The sequence below is a fragment of the Echinops telfairi genome, unplaced genomic scaffold (assembly GCF_000313985.2).
Source record: "Echinops telfairi isolate 266 unplaced genomic scaffold, ASM31398v2 ScPeMD7_23;HRSCAF=83, whole genome shotgun sequence".
In the NCBI taxonomy this organism is placed as follows: Eukaryota; Metazoa; Chordata; class Mammalia; order Afrosoricida; family Tenrecidae; genus Echinops; species Echinops telfairi.
This window is the reverse complement of record NW_022103920.1, coordinates 53,794,436-53,812,897: the sequence shown is the minus strand read 5'-3', so window position 1 is coordinate 53,812,897 and position 18,462 is coordinate 53,794,436. Positions and strand designations below refer to the sequence as shown.

Here is an 18,462-nt window from a genome sequence, read left to right as displayed (position 1 = left end):
CAGATAGGAACTGGAAACACAGGGAATCCGGGACAGATGATCCCTTCAGGACCAGTGCTGAGAGTGGCAATACCGGGAGGGTGGAGGGAGGGTGGGGTAGAAAGGGGGAACTGATTACAAGAATCTACAAATAACCTCCTCCCTGGGTGATGGACAACAGGAAAATGGGTGAAGAGAGACATTGGATAGTGTAAGATAGGACAAAATAACAATAATTTATAAATTATCAAGTGTTCATGAGGGAGGGGGAGCAGGGAGGGAGGGGAAAATATGAGCTGATACCAAGGATTCAAACAGAAAGCAAATGTTTTGAGAATGATGAGGGAAATGAATGTACAAATGTGCTTGACACAATGGATGTATGTTTGGATTGTGATAAGAGTGGTACAAGCCCCCAGTAAAATGATTAAAAACAAACAAACAAACCTTCATATATGTGGTTCTATTTCTCCCTCCCATCCCACTGACCTTCCCCCTCAAAATCCCATCACTCCCCTCTTCTGTTTCTACCCCCTGTCCCTGGCCTTGTCATTGTCATCAAAGTCCTGTCTACTGGTGTAAAAGCCATATTTGTGTCATCTTCTTTAAGTGTAAGTAATTTGGAATTCTACAGAGGGAGAAACGGAAGTTCCCAGGATTGTTAGTTACTTGGTGCTCAGGGTAACACAGGGTTTAAATCATATTTTAATTGTGTCTTTGACTGAAATACCTGGCAGCAGGTTCTCCAATGAAAGGATTTTTTTAGTGACTAGAAATAAAGAAGCTAAGCAGCAAATTCCTCATTTCAATACATGTTGAAATATATTGACCTCCATTCTAGTTAATGTGGGAAACAGACCAGAGTTAATCTTTAGTTATTCATTACTTTGGCTACTATTTATTTAGTTAAAAGACTGAAGGAGGAAAAAATGGCCCCAGGGTGTCTTCCGTTTGCAAACCTGGTTTGACCTTCTCATGGCTGTAAACTTTTAGTATGATTTCAGACAATGCTTTTAAATCTTCTGATTGTCTACCACATCATAAAACGTGGCTTTGGGAAGTATCTTTATCTCTACCCCTGTGAGGCTCTTCTTGAGAAACACAGGACTGAACAGAAGGAACAAGAAACAGGGATCCACTCCTAGAAAGAAGTCTGATCCTGGAAAGCCCCGTCATTACACAAAGGCTCTGACCCTTAAACCGCTCTCGAGGCCAGGCGTTGACAAAAGTAATAGTAGTTACCAGCTGCAAGGAGGAGGAGGGACAGGAGGATTAACCGGGATGGAAATGAGAAAAAGCCCATTGATTCAGGTGGGGTTTCCCAGCCAATTATAATTGCTGTCTATAAGAGGTACACAAAAGTAGAGTGCTTTCCTAGAAACCGTGTACACTGTTGTACTTCCAAATAATAAAACCCAAGAGGTATGGAACAGATGTTTGTGCAGAGATGCTAAAGTATGGTTTGTAATGTTGCATGGGAACATATGGAGTAAACTCAGCAGCTACTCATATAATTTCAACAAGTAGGAGAATAACAGTCCCAAGAACCATTCACCGGCAAGGAGTGAAATTACTGCTGTGGGAATTCATTTTGTGCATGATAAACACACATGCCATCTGCGGCCTGATCTTCAGGGCTTTTCTGAAACCTTCGAAAGTCATACCTGAAACCTTGGCACGTCTGAGTCTGAGGGAAGGAGAAGGACTCACAGCACCTGGCAGCCGAGCTGCGGAGGCCCTTTCTGCCACGTTTTAGAAATTCCGATCTGCTCCTGCTTGGGGTGGAAGGCCATAACTGAACCAGCTTGAACTGGTTTGAAGCCCTGGAATTTGAAGAGAATTGAACTTCTGCATTTATAAAAGTCCCAGCACTGTTACTTCCACAGACAAAACACTCAGGAACTGAATTGATGAATCAGAGAAAATCCGTGCAACAAAGACCTCCTGGCAACTCAATGTGTGCGTTTGTCCAGGAGCTGCGCCCTCTGCAGGCGGAACCTTCGTGAAGCCCTGTCACCACGCGGCGCTGGCTGCTGCGTTCCTCTGTCTAGCACGTGCACACTTTTGAATCCTTGATATCATGCCATTGTAAGAAAACTTGTTATAATTGGAGTGCCAAACATGATTGACATCATTTCTGGAGTTTGCAATCTCCCAGACAGTTGTATTTGTATTTAGATGAGGATCCATGGGGTGCTCAAGTGAAAAATAAAAATTTTAATTAATTTATATCTCAGTCTAAAAAGAATTTAAGGTGGTTTAAAGAAATGAATCTGTGCCCCCACTTGAGTGCTCTCTCATTCTCCGTGTGTGTGTGTGTGTGTGTGTGTGTGTGTGTTCAGCAAGGTATAGAACCAAAGACCAAGTAAAGAGTTTGTTCTACAGATACATGAACATCCTAGTAGTCGTTTGTATTTTTAAAAACCCATAAATTAACATATTAACATGTTAAATAATCAGAGATTTCATTTTTTAACAGATATTATCTTCCTTCACTGATAAAGAACTCCTGGCTTACGCGAAAGCTGGAGCGGTAGCTGAAGAGGTTTTAGCAGCAGTTCGCACTGTGATTGCATTTGGAGGACAAAAGAAAGAACTTGAGAGGTTGGAGGCTCTTTTTCGGGTTGACGGAAATGTTGAATGATACATTGAGACATTCCCCCGATCTCAGGGTCAGTGATAGGAATAGGCTCCAGTATGTAGGTTTCCCTCCGTAGTTTAATGGGTGTATTATCCACCACGACTCCTGCCTGTGCTTCAGCCCCAGCACGTGTGTCATGTTGGAGAAGTCATTCTGGTTGTACTTCTCTCAAAGGATATTGAAGGGGTCCCTAGGTGGATAGTAACAATTACAAACCAACAGTTTACTAAGGCTGAAACATATTTTATATTTGTAATAATCTTTCTCACCCAATTCTTGATTCTCTAAGATTGAATGAGTATAAAGCCTATGGGTATATTCTAAGGTGTGATAGGTTTCTGCTCTTGCTTAGGCCACCAATCAGTTGAAACATGCACTGTAGTTGGGCAGGTAAAAATATAACCATAAGGCATATTCATACAAAGTCCAAAATCATTTTTATTATGTGCTGTGTAGTATTTTCAGTATGAGATTTCTGAGTTGATGGATAGTAGCTGCATTGAAATTTATATTATTTGTTAGATCCTTTGGATTCTGAACAGCAGTAGAGTATTAAAACATTGAGTATATATTGTGATAATATGCTAAGAATTATATAACTATGAATATTTCTGTTCATATATGAAAGTTGGAGGGAAAGTAAACTATATTGCTTGGGATGGTATATTAGGTGGTAAGATAAACCATCGATATATTTGGTGGCAAATCTCTAGAACAAAGGACATTTTTATGATATGTAAAACAATTGAGGGATGAGGCCTTGTATGGCTAAAGAAGTGGGGACATAGCAGGAAGCTTTTTATGGTTTGCGAGATCTCTGTTTCTTGGCCTTAGTTGTGCTTACAAGAGTATTTCTCTGTAATTATTCTTTAACCTGTCAAAATGTGCTTATGGTGTTCTTTTAACCGTATGCTATATTTCACATGGATGAAGATGTCCTCTGGGAATGATTTGTTATATTTAAATTCCCTTATTCAAAGGAAAGTATTGATGTTCTATAGCAATGTTTCTTGGGTTTTGTTCTTTTGTCTTAAAATATGTACAATCATTAAATGAGAAATCTTGCTTAGTGATCTTGTACACAACAGTCCAGTAAAGCATTTGCTGTAATAGAGATTAAATGCTAACAAGAGGAGAGGTGGGGTACAGAATCAAGCAAAAGCCTCAGCCATCATGTGGGATCTATACTATTTGAGGAAATACAGCACTCTATGAAAAGACAACAAGAAGGGGTTTTATTTAGAGGTTGAGCAAAGATCAGAGTGAAGTTTTAAAATTAGGGTGCTTTACCAGTTCCTCAGGAGAAAAGTGGACCAGAAATAGAATATGTCCATTAGCATAGGGAGCGAATCAGAAAGCTTATCTGCTGCTTCCTAGTTTCTCAGCAGGGGAATACATCTCCCCTCAGAAACCAAAACCTCAGCTCCAAGCCTCATGTGCACTTGGGTTCAGCATATGTGCTCCTCTCAGGAGCCAGGTGGCACAGAGGTTAAACATTGGGATGACAATCATAAGGTCATTGGTCCAAACCCTCCTGCCACTCCTTGCGAGAAAGATAAGGCTTCTGCCCTCATAAGCATCTATAGTCTTATAAATTCTAAGGAGCAGCTCCACTCTACCCTGGAGGGTTGCTACGAGATGGAAATTCCTTGACGGAGTAGGTTTAGTGAGATGAATTATAGAAGGAACTCTGGTGGCACAGTAGTTACAGAGCTCAGTTGCTAACTAGAGGCCAGAGGTTCAAAACCCCCAGCTGCTCACTGGGAGAAAATGCCACAGTTGGCATGTCTTACTGTATACAGGCATGGAAACCGTATGGGGCAGTTCTACACTGTCCTGTAGACATACTATGAGTCAGAATCAACTCAATCGTAGTGAAGGTGGACTATGGAACTGTTTCTTCCCAAAGATGAGAATTCACATTAAAAATGGGGCCGAGAAAGAGAGAGAGACCTAACCCAGTGATAACACTAGGATTTCTGGTAAGAGAAATGGGGGAAAAAATCACTAAAAATCAATGAGATACATGTCCAAATTTAGTAGTTAGGAAAAGACCAATGGAGTAAATAAATTAATTAAATTAAATTAACTACAGAGGAACAAACATTAAGAGCAAGTAGGGTTAGAAAGTTGATGATTGACAAATCTATAAACCAATCCTTGAAAAAAAATTATAAGATAAACAAGTAAGATAATTCTCATTATCTTAATGAGAATTAAGATAATGGAATCCTCCCATGAATTTTTTGAAGCCCCCGTGGTTACAAATTTAATCCTTTTATTAATTTTTTAAGCATAGTCTTCTTAATGAGTGATCCAGGGGATGTGACATGATAGTTCATTGTGGTTTTGATTTGCATTTCAAAATGCCTGTATAAAAGTACGATTGCTTTCTCCTCCCTCCTTATCCTCTTTCTTTCATTTACTTTTTCTGGTGTCTAAATTGTCTTCTTTCATGTTATTGCTTCTTTCTATGCTAATGTTTCCTCTGGCTGCATGGGACAACATCCTATCAATGAAATGATTTCTGCAGTAGTCTGGGTAAGCGAGAACTAAAAAGAGGAGATAAAAGGACGTGAGTCATAAGTGTTAAAGTCCCTTAAATGTAATCATGTATAATTTATGTCTAGTAATTCATTTCCCCTCAGATAAATGCTTTATAAAGGAGGAAGTACTTATTAACCATTGAAAAATGTTTCTCAAAAATGATTTTATTGTTGTTGAGATACTACAACTGGCAAATTGGGGATTTACAGTATTACTAGAGGAAAAGCTCTAAAACTTTATCAATATTTGATCACTGTAATGTTCTTTTTAAATGTGATCTTCATGGACAAGGTTGTCATTATAAATTTCATGGGGCTGCTATTATAAATATATAAATATAGCAAGCTCTTAAAAGCTGTCATTCAGGAAAGAAAGAGTTTGTGTTCATATCTGGGCACTGCTTGACTTCTGCCACTTGAGTACATTACAAACTAATAGAATAAATTCACCAAAGAAAATAAATGAATTTCTTTAATACTTATAGTCATTCATTGTATGGACCAAAGACATCAAAATAGGAACTATACATGTGGGTTAGTCTGGGTAGACAAGAGAAACAAATTCATTCACACTCATATGTATAAGAAAAGGTTTTTATACAAGAGCAGTTGAATATTGAGAAAACATCCTAGGCCAGTCCAGATCAAGTCCATAAGTCTAATGTTAGCCCATATGTTGGACACCAATCTATAAAGTCCTCTTCAGACTCACAAAACACATGCAATGATGCTGGATGCAGGCAGATCACAGGCCAGTGGGTTGGAAGTCTTATACATCCAGCGGCATTGTAAGCATCTCAGTGCTGGCAAGGGTCTCTACATGGCTTCTCCAGGTCCAGTGTTCTGGCTGCATCAGCCAGATCAGTCCATGTGGATTCTCCTCAGGGATTAAGCAGAGAGAGTGTTTCCAAGGGAGTGGCAGAGAGAGAAGGTGTCTCCCACCTCGAGGAAGAAAATACAGGAGTTCCCGGAATTCTCAGGAGAAGGCCTTGCCCACACAGAGGCCTCATTGGCTATGACCTGACTGACAGCCTAGACTCCACATCTTCATTCTTAATCCTCTCAAGTCCCAAATTGACACCAGATTATGTAACTAACACAACATGTAAGTCATTAGTCCATTTCAAAATTTAATTATGAGCTCCTTCTTTAAACAAAACAATGTCCTAGATGTTGTAGGGAATAGTGATTAAGAGGACAAAGACAGATTTGAAGCTATATTATAATCTATTCTACTTCTCTAATAATTTTAATTTTGTTCAGTATTTGCAGATATTTTTCCTTTTCATCTGAGCCCATTAATTTATCTCTACATCTCTTCCAGCAGAATATATACTGCTTAAGTTACAGTTAGCAACTCTTTTAAATTCAATGGCAGAAGTTTCCCAAGGGGTTAAAAGTACTTAAATTCACATTGGAAATAATCATTACTTTGATAGAATTGAGTTAGGGAAATTTTCCTTAGATTATAGCGTGGGTTTAGTTGGCTTGCCTGCTTTTGCTGCTTTTTGTGTCATTCATTGTATTTGTTCTAAGAATGGATGTTCTACAAGTTTGTGTAAAATACAGCACAGCCTTGTGCTATGAATGGGTCGCAGGTTATAGGTGTGTGTTTTGATTCCCTCTGCCTTGAGGTGGCTGGGAACTCTGAAGGTGATTGGACTTGCCAAGCCAGAGCTCCTTACTCCCACAACAAGCAGCTGTGACGTGAATAATGTTGGGAAGCACTGACGGAGGGGATAGATCTGTAAGCCACGAGTACAAGAGTGGAGGAATGAGGACACTGAGAAGCAATGATGGACTATTATATTTTTAAGCCAAATAATTAGTTTAGGTCACTGGTTTTTTAAATGTCCCATGGAAGTAAGTTAACACTTAGTCATTTAAAGTATGAAAACTATTACTAAGCGATTCAAAGCTCACAGAATGTTGTCACACAAGTATCTTCTAATTTGGTCCTTCCAGCAGTCCCTGAAAGAGACTGGCAGAGAGTAAGCTGTCTGCCAAGCTTCCTCAAAGCTCAGAGAACGAAATGATATATTTGACATATTCTAGAACCACATTAAATATTAATAAATGACACAAATGTTTCTGTGGCTTTTTGCTAAATATCTCTTTACTGATTTCACCACTAATAATGTGTGAGTACGACATTTTAGAAGACTCCCACACAAAGTACTTCATCTCTAAAGCCCCAATTTCCTCTTCTACAAAAGGAAAAAAAAAAAAGTTGATGTAAGGAGAAAATGCACGTAACTACATTTACTACAGGGCTCAGCACATTCTAAGCACTATTTACCATCATGCTAGATTGGTGTGTCTGTATTTGCCCTGATACATTTTCATAATGCTTATGAGCGTATGTGGTCATTTTTGTTCCTTCTTCTAGGTACAACAAAAATTTAGAAGAAGCTAAAAGGATTGGGATAAAGAAAGCTATTACAGCCAACATTTCTATGGGCGCTGCCTTTCTGCTGATCTATGCATCCTATGCCCTTGCCTTCTGGTATGGGACCACCCTGATCCTCTCAGGGCAGTATTCTATTGGAAAAGTACTTACTGTAAGTCATCTTCAGAAATGAATTATATTAAAATGCTAATGAAATTGACTGGCTGGAGCTTGACATCAGGAGAACCTATTTGTATTATTAGCTCTAATAATACAAAGAGATTCACTATTAGATTAAAGTCAAAAGGAAAAGTGGCAAGGAAATTAGATTCATCTAATCATTTTATTGTCTTTTTTTTGCCCATCTCTTGCACAAATTCTCCTGATGTCCAAATAATAGTGATGTTACCAACCTTTGTAAGATGAACTCTCATTTGTGGAGGTAGTTCCTTTGTGAGTCTGTGCATGTCAAAATACACAGGTTAACTTCAAATTTTGTGGAAAGATAGCTCATCATATCCCAAATTTATAGGCTTATTAATCTGTATTCTTCCAATAAAAGATTATTTTGTTTAGAGGTTCTCCACCGTGTAGGCCTTTGCACAGCAGAGAAAGCTTGCTTAGTGACACTGCCCTCTCTCACTTAGACAATGAAAGAGCCCACACACCAAGCTCACTGTGTATCCTGATCAAATAAAGTACATAATAAGACAGTCTACCAATTCCCCTTTCATAGGTCAAGCACAGTGTATTCAGTTAACAAGAGACCATATTTTGTTTAGTTCGCCAGGTCAGTAATTGTTCTTTTGTGCCTCATCCAAAATGTGTGAGGTGGCTTTTGAAGAAAAGGTTTTACTAAGACAGTGGTGCTGTGGGTGAGGCTGTGTTCTGATATGAGATTTTATACCCACTAGTCACTGAATCTGAGTTTGTCTCACTGAGAAGAGACGTCCAGAATAGCTCAGTTAGAGTGCAGGATTTGGGATCCGACTGACTTTGTCCAATTCCAAACTGTGCCATTTTTATTAGCTCTAAGATTTGGGGAGGGGATTGTCCCAAGACTTTTTACACTTCAGTTATCTACCTGCAAATGTAAATAAAAGGATAGTGGATCATAACTTGTCATATTGCTATGAGGAGTATATTGAGCTAATGAATATAGTATTACATAGCAAAGTGACTCCTGTGCAAATATTGGGGAGTATAATTCCCATTTATTTTAAAAGACACTAATAGTGACAACAGCTCTTTAATCCAGAAGTGAAACAATGTCAAGTTTTTGCCAATAAGAAAATCATTTGTGCAAAATAAAAAGTCAAAAAACCAAAAGTCTAGTTATCAAAATTCATAGTACACTATGGGAAAAAGACTTAACCTGAGAAAGCAGAATGCCTTGGGTGTATGTGCTTTATACGTTACACACTATTTTCGTACAGGTTCTGATTGATCTGTTACATTTGGTTGCTAGGTAGGGGGAATAGATGAAATCTTGCCCATTTTTGTAAATGAGAAAAGTGAGACCCAGAAATTGTCTAAAGACATCCAGCCAGGTAGTGCTAATCTAGGGCTTCTGACTCTTCTAATGCTGTTTTCGCTGTACCTCGCTGATGGCGTAAATAGAAACTTGCAACCATTGAAATGATCTGATAATACTCATTGTAATATGTCGGTTCTGTAGAACTCTTTTGATGATTTGACTGAGCAGGTAAGACCAGGCTTTCATTTTAAACTCTAAAATAGTTCAACTTTTTTGTTCACCATCTCGTATTCATGTGTGGTCTTGCCATTTTAAGCTTCACGAGCTGTGTTAGAAGACCAACCACAGGCCATTGCACTTAAGTGTTGTTGTTTTTCTTTTCCTTTCTTCAGGTGTTCTTCGCTGTGCTGATTGGCGCTTTTAGCATTGGACAGGCGTCTCCAAGCATTGAAGCGTTTGCAAATGCAAGAGGAGCTGCTTTTGAAGTTTTCAAGATCATTGACAATGTAAGTCTACGTTGATTGTTTTCCATTTATCTAACCTCATTCTAGTTGAGGACCAATTTCCTTACCATTTTATCCAGCTCTCTCAAAAAATGTCATGAAAAGTAGTTATTAGAGTGGTAACCTTGTAAATATTTATTCTACGTAGAAGTCCAGCATTGACAGCTATTCTGTGAGTGGACACAAACCAGATAACATTAAAGGAAATCTGGAATTCAAAAATGTTCACTTCAGTTACCCATCTCGAAAAGAAGTTAAGGTACAGTAATACATTATTTTTTTAATCGTTTTATTAGGAGCTCATACAACTCTTATCACCATCCATACATACATCAATTGTGTAAAGCACATTTGTACATTCCTTGCCCTCATCATTCTCAAAACACTTGCTCTCCACTTAAGGTTCTGGCATCAGCTCCTCATTTTTCCCTTCCCTCCTCGCTCCCCTCTCCCTCATGAACCCTTGATAATTTATAAATTATTATTTTGTCATATCTTGCCCTGTCCGATGTCTCCCTTCACCCACTTTTCTGTTGTCCATCCCCCAAGGAGGAGGTCACATGCAGATCCTTGTAATCAGTTCCCCCTTTCCAACCCACCCTCCCTCTCACACCAATGGTCCTGAAGGGATCATCCACCCTGGATTCCCTGTCTTTACAGTTCCCATCTGTACCAGTGCACATCCTCTGGTCTAGCCAGACTTGCAAGGTAGAATTCGGATCATGATAGTGGGGGGAGGGGGGAGGAAGCATTTAGGAACTAGAGGAAAGTTGTAATTTTCATCGTTACTACATTGCACCCTGACTGGCTTGTCTCCTCCCCGAAACCCTTCTGTAAGGGGATGTCCAGTGAGCTTTGGGTCTGCCCGCCCCCCTCCTCATTCACTATAGTAAGACTTTTTGTTCTGGTGATGCCTGATACCTGATCCCTTCAACACCACGTGATCGCACCGGCTGGTGTACTTCTTCCATGTGGGCTTTGTTGCTTCTGCGCTAGATGGCCGCTTGTTTACCTTTAAGACCCCAGACACTATATCCTTTGATAGCCGGGCACCATCAGCTTTCTTCACCACATTTGCTTATGCACCCAGTAATACATTATTAAACAATGTACGGGACATAGAGTTTCTGATAAGTTCCTTCAAGGGGTTGTAAAATAAGGCATATTTAACCCTAGCTTGGAACTGTCAATTCATCAACCCTATATATATTTATTGACTTTGTGTCTATTTTTTTCTCATTTTTTCTGGTAGATCTTGAAGGGTCTCAACCTGAAGGTTCAGAGTGGGCAGACCATGGCCCTGGTTGGGAACAGTGGCTGTGGGAAAAGCACAACAGTCCAGCTGATGCAAAGGCTCTATGACCCCACAGAGGGCACGGTGAGACAGCCTACACAAAGCCACGCGCCGCAGACACCAGAAGTTATGACTGCAGATCTTTCTGATATCAGCATTTAAACTCTAACTGTATGAAAATCACCCTTTTTAATTTCAGATCAGTATTGATGGACAGGACATTAGGACCATAAATGTAAGGTATCTGCGGGAAATAACTGGTGTGGTGAGTCAGGAGCCCGTGCTATTTGCCACCACAATAGCTGAAAATATTCGCTATGGCCGTGAAAATGTCACCATGGAAGAAATCGAGACAGCTGTCAAGGAAGCCAATGCCTATGGCTTTATCATGAAACTGCCTCAGGTAAGTTGGCCGTCACCTGTGCCAACGCCAACAGTTCCAAGAATATAATAATAGTGGCCTGATACTTTGGACGTAAGGGAGAAACCTCTTAACACAGGAAGAGCCTCCAAAGAAGTAAAATCAAGATGATTTCAGTAGCAGCCACCACAGGAGTCGTAGTGGGGTCGTGGTCGGTTATGTGTTGGGTGACTACTAACTGCAAGATGAAATAGTTGAGACTCCCAGGTGCTCTGCAGGAGAAAGATAGGGCTTCTACTCCGATAAAGAGCCATGGTCTTGGAAACTCCTAAGGGCAGCGCAACCCTGTCCTACAGGGTCACTATAAGTCAGAGTTGCCCCGGTGGCAGTGAGGAGAGTAGTGGCAGCATCAACTAGTAGTGGATTAAAAAAAAAACATTACTGAAGTTGGTGCTGCTGTCTTTTAAAGAACAGGATCCTCCCCTGTGAGATTGGGGCTGTTGACAGGATTACTTCCCATCTCAAAATGTGAACTAAGAAATATGTTCTTCAGCTAAATCGACTCTTGTGTATTCTTTGTTGTAGAAGTTTGACACCCTGGTTGGGGAGAGAGGGGCCCAACTGAGTGGCGGGCAGAAACAGAGAATCGCCATCGCAAGAGCCCTGGTCCGCAATCCCAAGATCCTCCTGCTGGACGAGGCCACGTCAGCCTTGGACACGGAGAGTGAGGCCGTGGTTCAGGTGGCTCTGGATAAGGTCTGTGAGCCTCAGCTCAAATGCACTTGATTCATAAGTGCGAGACGATTTCACTGCTAGTCCGTCTGAACTCTGGTCTTGTCAAAGAGCAAAACTGAGTCTGAAAAAATTCAAGCAAAGGGATCTAATAAAGGATATTACAATGGCTTCTGAGCAACAGTTTGCAAAAGTACAAGTTGCTCTAGAGTACAAAAGTGAGAAGTTTAGGCAAAGAGTCATTATTGGCCATATATTAGTAACTTTTAGTTATATGTAGATGTTGGTCAAATATTAGTAACTTTAAGTTATCTATAGCTATCCTGTCCTGGACTGGCTTCCACAAGCATTTTGCAAAAAATAACCCCAAAACCTTGGACTGACTTATCTATCAAGCATAGGAACAGCTTGTGTCAGTACATTTTTTTCGGAGAGCAACATTAGTTCTGCCTTGCCTTCTCATCCTCCTGAGACAGTTTGGGTTCTTATTTTTCAGGTCGATCAGTACAATACAAAATGGAGTTCTGTCTGAATCCTGGACAGAACCCTCTCCTATGGAAAGCACCTAGATGTGGGGCTCTTCCACAGTTATCTAAAAGAAAAGGAAATTTCTGATAACTTCTAAGTGAGTTAAAGAAAGGCACCAGGCTTCTTCGAGTCCTTTCTGTTTAAAGAGAGTTGAATAAATTTTCATTGATTTGCAGAGGACCTGAAAATCTTTGAAATGAAGCAAGAACCGTACACTCGAAGGAAAGACTCGATCTTCCTGATGAGCTCAGCATTTCAGCTGCATGGACAATCCTGTTACATTTAGACTTTGTGGGTTTGTAGTACCCACTCTTCATTTCTCAGCATGGTTAGGTTCTAAAGACCATGTTCTCAGGCAGAAATGGAGGAGTGTGTGTGTGTGTGTGTGTGTGTGTGTGTGTGTGTGTGTGTGTATTCAGCTCATCCACCTGCCTGCTTTTTTAAAAGGAAATAAAATCATAGAAATAAGAACAGCTAATAATTACTGATAATGGTCCTCACTGTGACCAGTATAATTACGGATTATTCCACTCTGGTGAAGGATGAAACAAAGCTAGATAAAGCCGAGTTGGGTGACTAGAGGGCTTGTGACGTAAGCACTTCAACCTTCTCCTGTGCTGGCTCAGAGCTTCCCTCAAAGAGCTTCCTCTAGGGCTCCACTCCCACATGGTTCCAGACTCCTAGAGCCTGCTCTGATCTTGGTGCCTGGAAAATCAGTGATGCTCAGTGCTTCCCTTGAGGGTGCTAATGGTCTCTCTCTGGCCGTGCCAAAGCAGAGGCTACTGGCCCAGTTCAGCTCCTTCTGGGATGTCATGAAACTCGCACGCATTTCTTCCCAACACCCTCTCGGATGCCCTGTCTCTTTTCCCTGTGTCCTATGTGTATTAATCTAAACAGCCTCCAGCTACAGAGAATCTGAATATCCAGAGCTTGTGCTAGCTGGCTTGGTGCTGCTGGACCCCCATAGCTCCAGAAGAGGCAGGACAGAGCAGAGCTTCCAGACAGCACTGTAAATTTCCTGGATGCTACGCAGGCCCCTCTCAAAAGAGAAGACACTCCACAGCCACTGCTGCCATGCCCACTGTCCTGTAAATGAGAAAAATTGGGTTTTAAAAACCATTTTTATCGAGGAGCTGATGCCAGGGGCCTACGTGGCGAGCAAATGTTATAAGAATGATGAAAGCAATGAATGTACAAATGTGCTTTGCACAATTGATGTATGTATGGATTATGATGAGTTGTATGAGCCCCTAATAAAATGATTAAGAAAACAACAACTATGTTTACCAATGTTAAATGGCAGGCAGTAAAGTTGTCAATAAGTGAGGAGTTGGTATATTATCAACGGGAGAAAAAGAAAACCTAGGCACCCATATTTGATTTCAAGTTAAACACTCAGTAAGAAGTGAGGCACCCCTTCTCCCCATTGGAGGGGCAGAGAGTACCTATGATTTTGAAAATTCACCCCACTCATGAAATGTCTTTGGCTATCAAGAGAGTTTGACCTCCCAGCCAGTTTGGGTCCATGCAACTCATTTGCCAGATGAGATTTGAGTGCTTGTTCTATCCCAGGCACTATGTGCTTGGTCTCCAGTATAAGTGACAACCAGCCTAGATGTGTGAGGATGGAGAACCGGCAGACCTTTTAACCAAAGGTTCAAAGTGCCACAGTATAATTCAAAGATGAACCCACAGCAGTTTCCATTCTCCCGTTCTCAAATGATGAACCAATGCAATACATTCCTGTAAACATCCTGTCAATGTGCAAACTCGACTTTTGAGGACAGAAAAGTCAGAGTAACTGCACATCTTGTGAGTCAACATGGAAGTCGGTAGGATCAGGAGTTCCTTTCCCCCCTTCGTTTCACTTATTTATAATTTTATATTCATATTTTCTATTGCTTTCCCATGTTTCCTTACTCTAGAAGAGAATTATAAATAAAAACCATTTTGAAGATTTTATTTAAAAATACTTTAGAATGTAAATTTGTTGGAAGATTTCACATATTCTTCTTTTTCTCTATGACATCCCAAAACTGACCCATTCTATACTTTGTAGTGACTGACTCCTAATATTTTTACATGTACTTTTTATTCTCTGGGTTTTCCACTTCTATCTTTATACTGATCTTGATACAAGCCTTTTTTGGCTTATTTGTTTAGTCAGTTTGATAATTTTATTATTTGGTAGTAGATAAATATATAGTAAAAAATTAAGAAAATTATAAAGGCAAAATATCTCACAGTACTGGTTATGGTTGGCACTGTTTTATATTAAAATATAAACAAGATTGAACACTTAAAATATTATGTAGCTGTTCTTTTTTTCCTGAATGCTTTCATTTCATAATATGTATTGATTATTGAGCCTTTATTGTATGCTATAGTGCTAAGTGCTTTATGTGTATGGTTTTATTTTGTTATCAGAGCTACCATATAAGTGAGTGCTATTATTAGTCCTAGTTTACTCAAGAAGGTATTGAGACTCACACAAATGATAGAGCTTCGATAAGGCCTGGAGTTCATACATGGCAAAACCAGAATTTGAGCATAGGTCAAAGTGACATTGAAGTCTGGAATTTGCTGCCTTGCATTTATGCTTTGTCTTGGTCGCCTTCTCATTCCTGTGAGGTCACACATTGTTGATTTCCAGGGCCAATTACTAGTCTGTAGGAACCAGAGGTTCTCTGTCCAGGATCTGTTATGATTAATCAATGCCTGAGCTTTGGAGTTATATTAGTTGGTTTAAGTTCCTAACTTTACTGTAAATTTAGGTGGCTAGAAGTTAAGTCAAATGCTTAGAGGCTTACATAATATTAATAGGTGAATATCACCCACAAAGGAACATTAGTGCAAAGGCCTAGAATTAGAAAACAAAAAGCAAAGAACATGCTCAGCATATCTCGACTGAAAGAACTGTAAACAAAAATTTAAGTCTCAAATTTCAATACTGAAGGATTGTATGCACAAAATACTGAATGATGCAGGAGATAGAGTGAATATACAGTCATGGTACCGAAAAAAATTGGTAAAGATTACACCATTTCAAGAAATAACATAGGATCAAGAGATCAATGGTTTTGAAGAAATAAGTACAATATATTTATCTACTACCAAATAATAAAATTAATGAAAGCATTAATGAAAAACAAGGCTCCATGAATTGATAGATTACCACTTAGAATGTTTCAACAAATGGACACAAAGCTAGAAGCCCTCACTACTCTATGTCAAGAAACTTGGAAGACAGCTACTGGAAGAGATCCACATTTATGTATGTTTCAAAGAAACGTGACCTGGCAGAACAGAGAACATTATTGAACAATATCATTAATATCGCATGCAAGTACAATTTTGATGAAGAAAATTTTAAAAGGGTGGTAGCAGTATATCATCAGGGAGTTGGTAGAAATTCAAGACGATTCAGAAAAGGGCATGAGATGAGGGATATCATTACTGACACCAGATGGATCTTGGCTGAATGAGAATAGTTGAAAGATGTTTCCTTGGGTTTTATTGACTATGAATTGGTATTAGACTGTGTGGATCATAACAAACTGTGGACAAAATTGCAAGGAATGGGAATTCCATAGCATTTTGTTGTCCTCATGTGGAACCTCTACAACCAGGAGTCAGTTGTTGGACCAGTACCAGAGAATACTGTGGGGCTTTAAATCAGGGAAGATGTCTATCAGGGATGTGTTCTTTCACCATAGTTATTCAATCTGCATGCCGAACAAATAATCAGAGACCATCTAAAGAAGAATTCAGCATTAGGATTGGAGGAAGGCTCATTAAAAAACTGTGATATGCAGGTGACACTGGTGATGGCAAAAAAGCCTTGAAACACAGGGAAGGTCGAAGACTACAACCTTCAGTCTGGATGACAACTCAGTGTAAAAACACAAAAATTCTCACAATTGGACCAACAATGTCATGATAAATGGAAAAAAAGATTGAAGTTGTTAAGAATTTCCTTTTACTTGTACCTACGATCAATGCTCATGGAAGCAACAATCAAGAAATCAAATTACTAATTGAATTGGGCAAACCTACCATCCATGACCTCTAGAAAGTATTAGAGAAAAATGTCAGACCAAGGACTAAGGTATGCCTGACCCAGGCCTCAGATGCATGTGAAAGCTAGACGATGAATAAGGACTAGTAAAGAATGATTGATGCCTTTGAATTATGGTGCCGATGAAGACTATTGGAGGTGCCATGGGCTCTGCCCGAACAAGCAAATCTGTCTTGGGAGAAGTACATTCAGAAGTTCTTTAGAAGCAGAGATGTAAGATTTCATCTCACGTTCTTTCGGCCTGAATGGGGAGGAGCAGTCTCTGGAAAACAACAAGCTTGGTGGAACAGAGGGTCAACAACAACAACAAGAAAGACCCTCAACAAGATGTGCTGGCATAGTGGCTGGAACAGTGGGCTCAAACGTAACAACTGTGAGGAAGGTGCAGGTCCGGGAAGTGTCTCAGCTGCCATCCATTGGTGCTGACTCAGTGGCACTGCGCGACAACCATATTTGAGTCCCTACACTAAAACATCAAGGTAAAGCAATGCTGGTCCACTATACGTTCACTAAGACTGTAGTTGTAGAGGTTCTCCTCTATAACTTTACAAATCACAGTGGCCTAAGCAATGAAGTCCAACAAATAGGAGTTGAAAGATAATATTTTTTAATGTCATTGTTAATTTATTCAAAAGCTAAATGTCTCTCCTTTTAGGCCAGAAAAGGGCGAACTACCATTGTGATAGCACATCGTTTATCTACAGTTCGAAATGCCGATGTCATTGCCGGTTTTGACGATGGGGTCATTGTGGAGGAAGGAAATCATGATGAACTCATGAAAGAGAAAGGCATTTACTTCAAACTTGTTACAATGCAGGTATATTTTAGCTTTCCCCCAAATCATCTCAGGCATAAGTTGATTTTGCTATATTTAATGCTATAAATGTTACTGGATTTCATTACCTTGGAAAGTGGGGGGAAAAATACCGGGAGAATACAAACTCAGGTCAGTGTTAAAAATTTTATTTCTGTTAAGAGGAAGAAAAATGAAGAATAAGTCAAGAAAACTGAAGAAAAAAATTAAATGTTTAAAGCTGAACTTCAGTAAAGTAGCCATTAGCCACAAATTGGGCACTTGAACATGTTAATCTGAATTGAAATGAGAGAAATGAAAAATATACCCTGGATCTCAAAGAATTAGTAAAAAAAAAAAAAGAATATAATGAATCTCATTAATAATTTTTACATCCATGCATGTAAATATCATTCATGATATTTGTGGGACAGTGTGTTAAATAAAAATATACATTTAAAATTAATGGGTTACATAAATATATAAATTTAAAATATATAATATATATAACTATATTAATTTAAAATATATAAAATATATAAATTTAAAAGTTGTTAAATAAAATATACAACTTCAATTGTCCTCAAAATTAGACTCCATGGAATGGATGCCATGTTATTCCAGCTTCCTCAGCGGGGTATCTTATTTAATGGTTTTTAATTTTTAATTATAGCACAAAACAGAAATAGCAGTTCAGCTTTATCCTCCTCTATAATTATTTAAACCATTTATCATTTCCCCTTATTATCCCATGTTTTTTCATGGTTTTCATTGGCTACCTGAGCCTAACCTGCTTTTGTATATTTCTTGTTTATTTTAGACAAAAGGACATGAAATTGAAGAAGGAGAGGCAGCTAATGAACCCCACAGTGAAAGCAACGCCTCAGAAATGCCCCCAAAAGATACAAAATCAAGTCTGTTAAGAAGAACATCAACTCGAAAGAGTACATCTGCACAAGCCGAAGACCGAAAGCTTAGTTCCAAAGAGGACCTGGTATGGGGAGGATGTAGAACAGCGGTTCTCAACCTGTGGGTTGCGACCCCTTTGGGGGTCGAACTACCCTTTCACAGGGGTTGCCTGATTCACAACAGTAGCAAAATTCCAGTGATGAAGTAGCAAGGAAAATAATTTTATGGTTGG

General features: G+C 39.4%; 1 protein-coding gene across 2 annotated transcripts in view; it reads left to right on the top strand.

Annotated features, from left to right (window-relative positions):
• ABCB1 (ATP binding cassette subfamily B member 1) overlaps positions 1–18,462 on the top strand; it is a 177,909-nt gene that overhangs the window by 119,210 nt on the left and 40,237 nt on the right. For both annotated transcript variants that reach the window (XM_045288717.1, XM_045288718.1), the window contains exons 8-16: positions 2,459–2,583; positions 7,556–7,727; positions 9,425–9,538; positions 9,684–9,794; positions 10,788–10,913; positions 11,029–11,232; positions 11,776–11,946; positions 17,184–17,345; positions 18,142–18,315. In XM_045288717.1, the coding sequence (XP_045144652.1) occupies positions 2,459–2,583; positions 7,556–7,727; positions 9,425–9,538; positions 9,684–9,794; positions 10,788–10,913; positions 11,029–11,232; positions 11,776–11,946; positions 17,184–17,345; positions 18,142–18,315 (1,359 nt within the window). The remainder of the gene's footprint in view (positions 1–2,458; positions 2,584–7,555; positions 7,728–9,424; positions 9,539–9,683; positions 9,795–10,787; positions 10,914–11,028; positions 11,233–11,775; positions 11,947–17,183; positions 17,346–18,141; positions 18,316–18,462) is intronic.